This window comes from Hemiscyllium ocellatum, chromosome 33 (genome assembly GCF_020745735.1).
Source record: "Hemiscyllium ocellatum isolate sHemOce1 chromosome 33, sHemOce1.pat.X.cur, whole genome shotgun sequence".
In the NCBI taxonomy this organism is placed as follows: domain Eukaryota; kingdom Metazoa; phylum Chordata; class Chondrichthyes; order Orectolobiformes; family Hemiscylliidae; genus Hemiscyllium; species Hemiscyllium ocellatum.
In genome coordinates this window covers 25,089,242-25,103,024 of record NC_083433.1, presented here as the reverse complement: position 1 = coordinate 25,103,024, position 13,783 = coordinate 25,089,242, and the positions used below count along the sequence as shown (strand labels likewise).

The 13,783-nt window shown below is 42.3% G+C and overlaps 1 protein-coding gene across 2 annotated transcripts in view; it reads right to left on the bottom strand.

Moving 5' to 3' along the window:
- The window catches only part of LOC132831267 (ubinuclein-2-like), an 81,028-nt gene extending 68,199 nt beyond the window's left edge, over positions 1 to 12,829 (bottom strand). For both annotated transcript variants that reach the window (XM_060849293.1, XM_060849292.1), the window contains exons 1-3: positions 12,489 to 12,829; positions 5,739 to 5,831; positions 2,001 to 2,102 (exon numbers count right to left, since the gene is read on the bottom strand). In XM_060849293.1, the coding sequence (XP_060705276.1) occupies positions 2,001 to 2,102; positions 5,739 to 5,831; positions 12,489 to 12,701 (408 nt within the window). In that variant the 5' untranslated portion in view covers positions 12,702 to 12,829. The remainder of the gene's footprint in view (positions 1 to 2,000; positions 2,103 to 5,738; positions 5,832 to 12,488) is intronic.
- Between the last annotated feature and the right edge of the window lie 954 nt (positions 12,830 to 13,783).

Here is a 13,783-nt window from a genome sequence, read left to right as displayed (position 1 = left end):
CTCTCATGTGGTGTGATTACACATGGTTCATTCAGGACTCATGCACTAAAGCAGTTTGCATTCAAATAATGCAACATCTGGACAATATCCAGGCTTGGGTTGATAAATTGAGAGAAAAATTTGCACTACAAAATATCAAAGATTCTCTTGTTGGTGATAATCAAACAATTACTCTGTGGTATGGAACAGGGCTGACCCCCTTAAACTATCCCATAAACACCCCTTGGCAAACACAGATTCTTACAGGCAAGAGGGAACAACATCCAAAAAGAGATTTCAGGAGAAAGTCAGAGGAATTCTTTACTGAAGCTTGCAACTCCCCTGGACTTTCACACCTTCTGACTGCTCCTGCTAAAACAAAGTAGAAAAATCCCGAACTGGGAGACCAGACCACTCCTCTTCCATTGTTAAAGTAGACACTTTGGCATCTCTGCCTTTTCCATCTCTCTTCAAAAGAACAAAGGACAAATCAACCTTTTAAGAGTGGCAGCATCATCACACCCAACATTCAACTGCATCACCAACACTCAAGTAGCTCAATACCATCTAAGGCAAAGCAGGCTGCTTCATTAGCATCCTATTCACCACCAATACACAGTGGCAGCATTGTGTACCATCGACAAGATGCAGTGCAGGAACTCACCAAGGGTCCTTTGAAGGCCTGTTGCAAATCCATGACTCTCCCATCTGGAAGAACAAGGACAGCATATGCCTATGAATATTACTAACTGCAAGTTCCACTCCAAGTCACATAGCATCCTGACTTATATCCTGTTATATTACTGTTCCTTCAGTTGTTAGGTCAAAATCCTGGAACTCCCCCTTCAACAGCACCGTGGGTCAACCTACACCCATGCACTGTTGCGGTTTAAGAAGACCACTCCCCAAACCTTGACAACAGCAATTAGAGAATAAACATCAAGTTTTGGCCACAATGCTCAAATCCCATGAACAGTAGTCTCACTTTGGATTCTCATTGGTGTGGAGCTGGAATTACCATCTGAATGGTAGAAAACATCAAGATCCAGGCAGTTGTTAGGAATATTTTCATACCTGCCTTTTCCAGAATGAAGTTAGTTTGAGGATCATTGAGGAGAACAAGCTTTAGGTGGAAAATATTCTAAAAACAAGTCACGCGATTCCCATGCCCCTTTGGTTGTTTTAGTTATGAAACTTTCTCAAAACTGACAGGATGCTGTCATGTATAGTAAAAAAGTAGCAGTCTGCACTCACTTATACTTATGCTCTTAGTGTTGAACTTCCTGCAGATTTTGAAAACACAAGTCTAATACATATTAACTAACATCTGTAAGACTGAAACATTGAAGTTATTTTCTGCATAATACTTGGGCCATGAAACGTGTTCCATTTAGCAAATGCAAATCCCCAAAACTAACTGGGTTTACAGAGCTCAAGGCCATGAAATTGTGATCAAGTCTCTGTACAACTGCAATGTGAGACTACCGGCATGCAAATATTTACTGCTATGTTGACCACTTATAGCTACAGCAGAGAATAACGTGTTGAGAATTTGCTTGTAGTGGTGACATTATGAACGCTTGCAAAAAAAAATGACTGAGTGTGGACTGCATTAGTCCAGTATTACATAACTGGTGGCCAATGGTGCCTCTTAGAAAATTAGCTTGTTAAGCTTCAGTATAGATCAGAGAGGTTGCTGAAAAGTCTGATCCAAATTTAACTTCATCCATGGGCCCTGCAACATAATAAGATTCTGCCCATGGGTGGACACATGAAAAATCCGTACTTCACTCTGGTGGATAGAAAGATTAAGTACACTCGTGTAGAGAGAAAACACTCTGCTGGATGAGCACATTGACAAAGAGCAGAACTACTGGTCAGATATCATTGTGCGTTGCTGTTGGTTTTGTTAAGTTTTATCCCACGGAGAAACTGTTTAGGTTCCTTACACCAAACAAAGTGAGGCTTTAAAGAAGTGCTCATTTTCAAAGGAACAGTACAAATCAAGAACCAACACTCACCGCTTCAGAGTTGTCAATGAACGGATCTGTGTCATCGTAACCGTACCCCATGTCAATAAGATCCTGCATGCGATCTTTCCGGCGTTTGTGATTCTTTTGACCCTGCAAGTTGCATAAGTTATTTCTTTTGTTTTTCCTTTAAAATGAGAGGTCAAGAGAGCAGATAAGATTTGGCATACTGTTGGATTTTTTAAAATGTATCTGATTTTGATGCTTACTCCTGAGCTGGGCATTTACGGCAAAGATAAAAGGCAGTCATTTCACACTTAGTTCTTTACACTGGAACTGAACTCCTTTCACTAGATTTTTGCTAGTATTGAATATTGTATCCTCATAGATAACTATGAGGGTCTGTGGGGCAAATGCTCACATAATCATAAAATCATAGAGATATACAGCACGGAAACTGACCCTTGGTCCAACTCGTCCATGCTGGCCAGATATCCCAATCTAGACTAGTCCCATTTGCCAGCACTTGGCCCATATCACTGTAATCCCTTCCTATTCATTTATCCATTGTACCAGCCTCCACCACTTCCTCTGTCAGCACATTCCAGACACGCACCACCCTCTACATGAAAAAGTTTCCCCTTAGGTCACTTTTATATTTTTCCCCTCTCACCCTAAATCTACGCCCTCTAGCTCTGGACTCCCCTGGCCCAGGGCAAAGATTTTGTCTATTTACTTTATCCATGCCCCTTTTGATTTTATAAACCTCTATAAGGTCACCCTTCAGCCTCCAGTGTTTCAGGGAAAACAGCTCCAGCCTATTCAGTCACTCTCTATAACTCAAACACTCCAAACCTGGGAACACCCTTGTGACTCTTTTCTGAACCCTTTCAAGTTTCACAACATCCTCCTTATAGGAGGGATACCTGAATTGCAAATAATATTCCAAATCCACCTAAGTGGAAAGAAATGATCTTCAAATGAGCGCTTTAGATTATGAATTATTTACATGTATTTAACAGTCAAGAGTCTAGATTTCAAATTTGCTTTTTCAGTTTCATAATGTATCCAGGCATTGAACAGTCATAGGCAGAGACCAGGAACAGAGTCACAGAAGATTTGGGAAACTAATTGAGCTCTAACAGACAACCCTGCACAATGTGCAATCCCAACAAAAAGCCAATCTGGATGCTATATATTCTGCATCACAACAGTAATTGCAGTTCAATAGGCACTTCACAATGGGCATAAAGTGCTTTCGGACATCCTGAATTTATAGAACATAGAAAAATACAGCGCAGTACAGGCCCTTTGGCCCTCGATGTTGCACCGACCAAATCCTACCTAACCTACACTAGCCCAATAACTTCCATATGCCTATCCAATGCCCGCTTAAATGACCATAAAGAGGGAGAGTTCACCACTGCTACTGGCAGGGCATTCCATGAACTCACAACCCGCTGCGTAAAGAATCTACCCCTAACATCTGTCCTATACCTACCACCCCTTAATTTAAAGCGGTGTCCCCTAGTAACAGCTGACTCCATTAGCGGTAAAAGGTTCTCAGTGTCTACCCTATCTAAACCCCTAATCATCTTATACACCTCTATCAAATCTCCCCTAAACCTTCTTTTCCCCAATGAGAACAGCCCCAAGTGCCTCAGCCTTTCCTCATACGATCTTCCTACCATGCCAGGCAACATCCTGGTAAACCTCCTCTGCACTCGTTCCAATGCCTCCACATCCTTCCTATAGTATGGCGACCAAAACTGCACACAATACTCCAGATGAGGCCGCACCAGAGTCTTATACAATTGCAACATGACCTCAGGACTCTGGAACTCAATTCCTCTACCAATAAAGCCCAGTACACCATATGCCTTCCTCACAGCACTATTTACCTGGGTGGCAACTTTCAGAGATCTGTGTACATGGACACCAAGATCCCTCTGCTCATCCACACTACCAAGTAGCCTACCATTAGCCCAGTAATCCATCTTCTTGTTACTCCTACCAAAGTGAATGACTTCACACTTAGCTACATTGAATTCCATCTGCCACCTTTCTGCCCAGATCTGCAACCTATCTATATCCCGCTGTAACCTGCCACATCCTTCTTCACTGTCCACAACTCCACCGACCTTTGTGTCATCCGCAAACTTGCTAACCCAGCTTTCAAGCCCCTCCTCTAGATCATTTATAAAGATGACAAACAGCAACGGTCCCAAAACAGATCCCTGTGGTACACCGCGCTAGTAACTGCACTCCAAGATGAACCTATTCCATCAACTACTACCCTGTCTCCTTCCAGCCAGCCAATTCCTAATCCAAACCTCTAATGCACCCTCAATGCCATACCTCCGTAGTTTTTGCATTAGCCTACCATGGGGTACCTTATCGAACGCCTTGCTAAAATCCATATACACCACATCTACTGCTTTACCCTCATCCACCTCCTTAGTCACCTTCTCAAAGAACTCAATAAGGTTTGTGAGGCACGACCTGCCCTTCACAAAACCATGCTGACTATCCTTGATCACATTATTCCTATCCAGATGTTCATAAATCTTATCCCTTACAATTCTCTCTAAGACTTTGCCCACAACAGAAGTGAGACTCACTGGCCTATAGTTACTCGGGCTGTCCCTACTCCCCTTCTTGAACAAGGGGACCACATTCGCTATCCTCCAGTCTTCTGGTACTATTCCCGTTGACAATGACGACATAAAAATCAAGGCCAATGGCTCTGCTATCTCCTCCCTAGCTTCCCAGAGGATCCTAGGGTAAATGCCATCAGACCCAGGAGACTTATCTATTTTCATCCTTTCCAGTATTCCCAAAACCTCCTCCCTACATACTTCAACGCCATCCATTCTAATCACTTGTGACTCAATATTCACACCAGCAACAGAGTCCCGTTCCTGAGTGAATACTGACGAAAAGTATTGATTTAGTGTCTCACCAATCTCCTCCGCCTCCACGCACAACTTCCCACTACTATCCTTGACTGGACCGATACCTATCCTAGTCATCCTTTTATTCCTGACATACCTATAGAAAGCCTTTGGGTTTTCCCTAATCCTACCAACTAAGGACTTTTCATGTCCCCTTCTCGCTGCTCTTAGCTCTCTCTTCAGAATTTGTGAAAATTCTTCTTAAAAAGGGTACAACTGATACGTGAATATCAACACTGTCTGTCCACAGATACACCATTTGTGTGCACTCGCTCTTAAGTGTGTACATAGAGTCACATAGCATAGAAACAGACCCTTTGGTCGAACCAGTCCATGCTGAACATAATCCCAAACTAAACTAGCCCCACCTGTCTGCTCCTGGCCCATATCCCTCCAAATCTTTCCTATTCATGTATCTATCCAAATGTCTTCTAAACATTGTAATTGTACCTGCATTCACCAGAAATTTTATTCCACATGTGAACCACCCACTGTGTAAAGAATTTGCCTCATGCCTTTTTTAAATCTCTCTCCTCTCACTTTAAAAATGTGCTCCCTAGTCTTGAAATTCTTATCCTAAGGTAAAAAGACAACTACCACTAACTCTATTTATAGCTCATTATTTTATAAACTTCTATCAGGTTGCCTCTCATCCTCCTAGGTGAAAAAAGTCCCAACCTATCTTTATAACTCAAACCTTCTATACTGGCAACATCCTGGTAAATCTCTTCTGAACCCTCTCCAGCTTAATAATATCCTTCCTCTAACTGGGCAACCAAAACTGGACACAGCATTCCATGCACAATCACATAATCCTCACACATATGAAACTCACATATTTTTCCTCAAGTTTCTTCGCTAAAGCTTCCACTTCCTTTCTCTCCTTCTCTTCATCATTGAAGGGATCGTCAGGATTGGCAAAGTTCCTCTGTTGAAACAAGAAAGAAAAGGCTTGTTTGAAGCATGTGGAGAAAGGCTGATAAGCGGTATGGGAGAGTTTTCTAGGTGTCTTTGTGTAGGCAGTACAGGCACCCAACCATGAGAAACTGACTCAAACAGACTACAGAAGCCCCAAATTTACACAATGCCAGCTGATCCTGAGGACAGCAAAATTAGTAATGCTATGATTAGCCGGTATGTCTATTAAGATTGAAGAACATAAAAAAGTGGGTGCTCCTGTTTCAGATTGCTGTCAAAAACTTCACCTGGAATGTCAAGAGCACAGCTTTCAGCTCATGAAAGGCAGGTCACATTAAAGCAACTCAATGTTCACTCTTGATTGAATATTTGTGTCGGGTACCAGGGATTGGTCAGTGAAGAAATACCTGATAAGTGAGAGAGGGGCAATTTACTAACGTTTGAAGGTGTGGATTTGCAGTGGAGATTCATCAAAATAAAACCAGGCTAAAGGGAGTTAATTTACAAAGGGAGGTTGCATAGACTAGTAAGTAAAAAAGATTATTGGATGATATTATTAAGGTGAATGAAACTGTTTGCAGTTTCTATCGATCTATACCATTTCTTCTACAGGGCGAGTCCAGAACAAAGGATAATCTTAAAGCTAGACCTCCCTGGAAGCACTTCTTCACACCAATGAGCAGTTGGAGGACACTGTAACCAGTTAAATGGATGACAATCATGATTAACGTGACATGCCATGAAGAATCAAAAGGTCACTGTTGGAGGTTTTGGCTCATGTGTCTTAGACAGTTTTGATTTGCTTAATTTTGAGAAAGCCATCAGAACCAGCATTCACTGTATATGTTATCCAAAATAGGTGCTCTGAGAAGCTTCGGTGTTCAATCAGCATATAACATCCCCAAGGCAGAGCCAGCTCAATGGTAAGGCCAAGTGTTATAATGGGAGCAAAGGGTTAAAATTGATGCAGCTCTGAGGCTGCCCCTTGCCAAATAGGACACTTTGCTTTATACCTTTATCAAAATGTAACTTATTTGTCTTGGACCTTTCCTGATCCCAACTCTAAAAGTAAAATTTCGATTCCTGCTTTGATCTTAATGAGGGTGACAGCCTGAGAGATAAGGGCAGCCTGGCTTTGGGTTGAGGGAAGGAGAAATCGAACATCCCGATGACTACAGTTCCCTGAAAGTGAAATGAAAGTGGAGGACAATATCAGAACAAAATGAGGTTTACTTGTGATGCCCTTCATTGTTGGGTAGCTTTCCAATTCATGGAAAATGCGCACGTGGCTCAGGATGGTGCCAGCGTAAGCCCAGACGGTCAGTTCCTCGCAGATCCCCATTGCAACTTTGCCACATTCCCTTCCCCAGGGCCTACACAATCTAACCAAACAGCTCCCACCAGCAACCAGACAACTACATCCAACAAGTTCCTGTGCAAGTTCTGCCAGGACCTGTAACTCCAATGTGCCTCATTAATCCACATGTGAAAGGAAAGTCTCTGCTGAACAAATAAATCAATTATTATATGTCACAAACTGGAATACAATATGGGGAATACAAGCTTGAAACAGCACAAAATGCTGCAATCCAGAAAATACAGGGAGGATAATGCTTCTCTCTGTGAAAAGTTCCTCACAAATAGTTACTGAACACAGGCAAATCAGCTCAACACATTTTCTGTTCTAAGAGTAAAAATAAACTTTTGCAACATGAAAGCAATGATCAGCAATTTCTAAAATGTGAAAACTTCCAGCTATTACACTGGAGTTAACTTATGGGTGATGTCTCCAATTTTGTAGCTCAAAGTCGATCAGAAATTCAGAAAGCTTTATCATTAATAATTAACACTTCCAAGATGCACACAAACTGGTCACCATGCTTTGTTGAAAGATCATTGATAAGAAATATTAACTCTGCTTCCTTCTCCATATGTGCTGTACAACCTGCTTAGTGTATCCAAAAATCCTTTTGTTTCAATTTCAGGTGCATTTATAACTTTCACTCTTTGCTAAATGTTCTATTGCTAAACAACTGAATCATTGAAAATAAACAGAATACACACTCATCATTTGGGGTTCAGTCCTTGCAAAAGGATCCAAACATGTTAACACACATTAAAATCCAATATGTATATGCATTTCCTGAGTCAACTCTTCCATCACAAATTCCTGTGTCCACACATTTATTGTGCCAATGGCAGCACAACAGCACATTAATTTTACTATCAGCATCTCGTCCTGCAATACAGTAGCAATCCTCAGTAAAACCAAATCTGCTTCCCAAATTGCCGAATAATTTGCCTTTTAGTTATGTTAAAATGGGACAAAAATATACAGCATATATGAAATATATTACATTGAACATCCAGCCTCAACTTATTCTGCCCTCCAAGTACAGTCTCATGGACTTAATCTCAAGTAGCTTAGCAAATGATTCAGTTGCCAAAGGAATGAGGGATAGACCATAAACGCAGCCTTGTTAGGATGATCCAAAGAACAAAGACAACTCAAAGTTTGAGATTGCTAACTCCTACCTGCAGAAGATCTAAATCAAAGACATTTATTTCAGACCATGGTAAAGATGCCCCCATAGTGGATGATGATGAAATTCTTTTGTTGCTTGACTGAGGAGAGTTGATGATCAAAGTCAGAAATAGGAGCATTTTGCTGAAAATTGATTTTCCTTGTGGTTTAACAGGGAAGAATGCAACTGATACGATACTAAACCAGAAGACTCACATCACACCCTAATAATATTTATTTTTCCTATTCAAACTGTTCAAAGATTTTATGATACACCTCTGGAGCAGATGGGACTTGAACCTGGGACTCCCTGGTCCAGAGAAAGAGACAGTACCACTGCACCACGAGAGACCTCAGACCACAATGATACAGAATATACTCATCTCAATCAGCTGGGGCAGCCATTTGTGAGGGGAAGTGAAAATAAAAAGTAATGAAACAAAATCATTCATTTATACAGCATCTTTAATAATCTACCAAAGCACTTCACAGTCAATAAGTTACTTAAGCAGTCATTTCTGAAGTCTATTATAAATGGCTCTTGTGGCCCAGTGGCAGTGTCCATAGCTTTGAGCCAGGATGTCTGGGTTCAAGTTCCATCTGCTTCATAGTTACGTAATATCATCTCTCAACAGCTTGGTTTGAAAATTTCTTAACAGACTGGCAAGTTAGTGCGCACACAATGATGCTCTGCAGTTGGACAGCAAGCCATAATGAATTATCTTGGCCCACAGTAACCACTTGAGCAAGATCCCTGATGGATGTCTTCCTCTTACAAAAGTGAATTGCAACAAAATTTGGTATCGACTGAAAAGGCTGACAATTAAATTTCAAAATGACAAAAAAAATATTTATTTGAAAGGGAATGCAAGATTGCATTCTGGTAAAATGCACCAGTTTATTGCTCATCAGATGTGAGAAGAACTTCACAACACAAAACAACAGAGATTTTCTACAATAATACAATGGCACCTGATGTAGCAATATCCAACAGTAAAACATCAAATGTTGCCTGTGGGAATTCAAGAATGCTCACTTGACCCAAAAGCAAGAGATGATTGCACTGGGTCAAATTTGATGCGTCCCATATGCAGATTAATTTCATACACAGATAGCTAACTTCAATTTAGATCAAACTCTCTGTTTAACTCACTATTCAGTTGGAATTCAATACAGATCTTGGGAGCCAGAAAACAGTCAATATCATAAGCTGTTTTCAAAACAAGAGAAGGTTCTTCAACTCCTTGGAGTTTGCCATTCAACTAGATCATGACTGATCTCCATCTTACTTTTTTTCCACCTTAACTCTGGTATCAGATATTGGATGACCCACCTGCCTACTTGAGACAAAAATCATAAACAATTCAGACTTCTGTCGCCATGGGTTTCGACAGTCCTCAGTCAGCCAATGGTTGGGCGAGGCATTAGCTTGTTCTGAAATTTCCAAGGGATGCAGAATTCTCACAGTGTTCAAGGTTGCAAGTAAATTCACACTTCCTGATGTTGCTTATAGGTCCAACTATGCTTCAGGCTTTGACTCCACAGCAGATCCTCAGCTCCCAGTCATGATGTACACATCAAATAAAACAGGATAGAATGCACAGAAGCCAAACTAATGCTTATTCTGTGAAGCGAAACACCAAATAGCCAGAGCGTTGACAAGAATGTGAGGCCAAAGACAGTCGAAGTATGACTATAGAGTTGAAAACAAGCGCAGACAGTACACTGCATGGACCATGGAATGACTTCAATCAATGACCCCGGATATTAAATCATAGTAAACACAGAATTAGGATGAGAAGATTTAAATTAGTTTATAAGTAAACTCTTTGGACTTGCTTGCTCAAGCAGTGAGAATGGCATTGAATATTGTTAAAAATCACACAACACTAGGTTATAACCCGACATGTTTATTTGAAAGTACACACTTTTGGAATGCTGTTCCTTTGTCAGGTAACCAGCTACTTGATGCAGGAGCAGCGCTCCAAAAGCTTGTACTTTCAAATAAACCTGTTGGACTATAAACTGGTGTTGTGAGATTTTACCTGGCGAAGCAGCAGTGCTCCGAAAGCTTATACTTCCAAAAACCGTTGGACAATAACCTGGTGTTGTGTGATTTTTAAATTGTCCAGCCCAGTCCAGCACCAGCACCTCCACATCATTGAATATTGTGCCAGGGAGGCAGCGGGGAACTAAAACCAGCCACGACATTCAAGAGTCAGTGATTCTGTAACAGGAGAGGTAACATCCTGAAAGATCCTGTGACCGTGGTGCTGTAATTCCAGGCAGCCCCGTTGGATTTCCAATTAACTTTCTTACTTGGTTTGAATCTGTGCCTCTGATGGGTCAGTATCTGCAGTTGAAGGAATGTGGATTGGGACTGTATCAGAGAAGAGGAATTAGCATATACATTTCTTCATTATGACTTCTGGGGCACATTTGAAAAGTTGGCTGTAAATAATTATCAGTGGGTAGCAGCCTCAACAAAGTCAAAATACTGTGACCTTGAGTCTCACTACAAGACTTGGGCACATAATCTAGGCTGACACCTCAGCGTTGCATTGAGGGAATGCTACCCTGTTGGAGTGGTTGTCCATCCAGATGAAACTTTAAGTTAAAAACGTGCTGAAAATAAAGTTCCATTTCACAAATCAAGACAAGCAGGGAGCTCTTTGAGATGTTATACACAAATTGGCAGCTTTTTGCAGTGCATGCCAATATCCTGGATTTCTTCACAATTCTGCATTTAAAAAGAGAAGTTGTTTCTTCAAGGATGGTAGAGATGGTAAATAATCACCGCTAATAAACTGAAGTTTGGTATCCCTTGTCTAACAAATGCTTAACTTCAACAGCAATTTTAACTCCGCTATGACATTTCTGGTCGTCAAATCTATGGCTTTACAAAGGAAATGACTGAACAGTCACCAAACTATAGACTCAGCTAGGACTATCAACACAGAAAAAGCCTTTTGTGATAAATCCAACTTCTTGAAATTTCAAATATACTTAGTTCCCCTCATATATTTAATTGCTTGTTAAAATATCTAGACCATTCCAGTCTTCAGATTACACATCAATAGCCTCATATCAGCGTTGCTTTGTTTCAGAAAATATACACAAAATCAGCATAAGTTCACACTGGCCGAGATAGTGGTTGAAAGCAGAGTGAAGTGGCTGTTTTTTCAGCAAATCAAAGTGTGAACAGGAAAATTGAGATAGTCTCAGGCAGGATTATGTGGAGGGGGTCTTGGATAGGGGGCACCTTGGGCAAAGGATTCAGAGCGATTTTGGGCAGGTATGTGGAGTTTCCAATGTAGAAAGGATCTCAGTTGGGGGAACTGTAGGGTGGGTGTTGGAAGGAAGTTGCAGGAAGATGATTTACGATATTGCCAGGAATTGAGGGTTTGTGTTATTAAAAGAGACAGGAAAAATTGGGACTTTTTCACTGGACTGTAGGAGGTTCAGCGGGACCTTGTAGAAGGTTTATAAAATTTTGCGAGGCATAGATAAGGTGAATAGCAAAGGTTGTTTCTCTCAGGTCGGGGAATTCAAAACTAGGGGACATATTTTTAAGAAGAGCGCAGAAAGATTTAGAAGAACATAAGGGGCAACTTTTTAAAAGAGTTGCTCATGTGTGGATTGAACTGCCAGAGGAAGTGGTGGATTCCAGTTCAGTTACAACGGGTTTAAAAGACATTTGTGAAAATACATGAATAGGAAAATGTTAGAGGGGTATGAGCTAGTTTGGGTAAACGGTCTCCAGCATTTGCAGTCCTCACTTTCTCCTGGGTAAACGGTCGGCACGGACTAGTTGGAGTGAAGTGTTTGGTTCCATGGTGCATAACTCTATGACTGTGGAGAAGGGTGGAGATGTACTCTTGGGGACAAGGAAGATGGTGTGCGAGGAAGAAAGATGGTCTTGAGAGGAACAAAGGTGGTCTTGAGTGAAGATGTGTCCTGACGGGAGGGTAAGGGCTGTCTTAAGTGTGCGATCTGGGGAATGTGAGGGGGTCTCGGTTGACAGGAATCTTTGAGGGGAGGTGTTAGGATCTGCGGGGTGTTTTGGAGGCGACTGTTTGGGTAGAGGGTCTCCGCGCTGTCCTGAGGCGAAACCCTGGGACAGCTACATCGGTCCCTACTTACCTTGGCTTCTCGCAGTAGCTCGTTGTAGTTGTACTCAGTGTGGCTCCGGTCACTCGGCTCACTTAGCCGGAGGCCGAAGCGCACATTAGCCGGAGCTGAGCCATTCCGCTCCTCTCGCCGCTTCTTCTTGGCGGTGCTGACCGGAGGCACGGGCACAGCTGCGGCTTGAGGCGCGGGCACGGTGTTGAAGGCCACCCTCCGCGGTTCTGTCATGTCTGCGCGGACAGGGCCTGCCGCGCCAGGCCAAGGCCGAGGCCAGGGCCGGCGCCAGGCCGCTGCAACGCGATCAAAGCCCCACTGCCCTCCCCTCACTGAACCCGCACCAGCGCCGCCATCTTGCACGCCCCGACGTCACGGCAGATGCGCGCGTGCGTCACGGCAACGGACGAGACGTCACTGGGTGACGTAACGCCGTCATACCTCTATGCTGACGTCATGTTTTGGAACCTTATTGTCCTTACTCAGGTTGCACCAGAGGGTAAGTGGTGCAATGGTAGTGTCCCTACCTCTGAACCAGGAGGCCAGGTTAAAGTCCTACCTGCTCCAGAGGTTTGCAATAACATTTCTAAATAGTTTGATTAGGAAAATATCTTGCACCAAGGCCATTTGGCCCTTTGAAGTTACTCTGCCATTCAATAAGATCACCGCTAATGTGTTTCAAATCCTAATTTCTCATTTACTGCTGATAACATTTGATTCCTCTGCCTAACAAGAATCTGCCTTAACAAATTTAAGGACTCCTGCCTCCAACTCTGGGTAAGGCAGAGAGTTTCATAGGTGCACAGCCCTCTGACTGAAGAAATAATCCTCATCTCTTAGTTTATCCTTAGTTTATTGTATCATTCTTAACTCTTTGATGTAAACTTTTTTCCAATCCAATACTTTGATCTATCTCAAAATAAACTTTATACATGTTGTTCTCATAAAACGCACGTTTCATCAAAGCGAATTGGCTGTAACATGATTGACAAACTTTGGATGCTGTTTGGATAATGCAAACCTTCTACTGAACAGTATAGTGATTTTCTATCGTGATCTTCTACAGAGCGATTTTATATAGCATTCTTCCTCCAGGCGCCTGGTGGTGAGGGAGCGGCGGTGAAGGAGGCCCAGGACCTCCATGTCCTCGGCAGAGTGGGAGGGGGAGTTGAAATGTTCGGCCACAGGGTGGTGTGGTTGGTTGGTGCGGGTGTCCCGGAGATGTTCCCTAAAGCGCTCTGCTAGAAGGCGTCTAATGTCCCCAATGTAGAGGAGACCGCCTCGGGAGCAACGGATCCAAGAAATGATATTGGTTG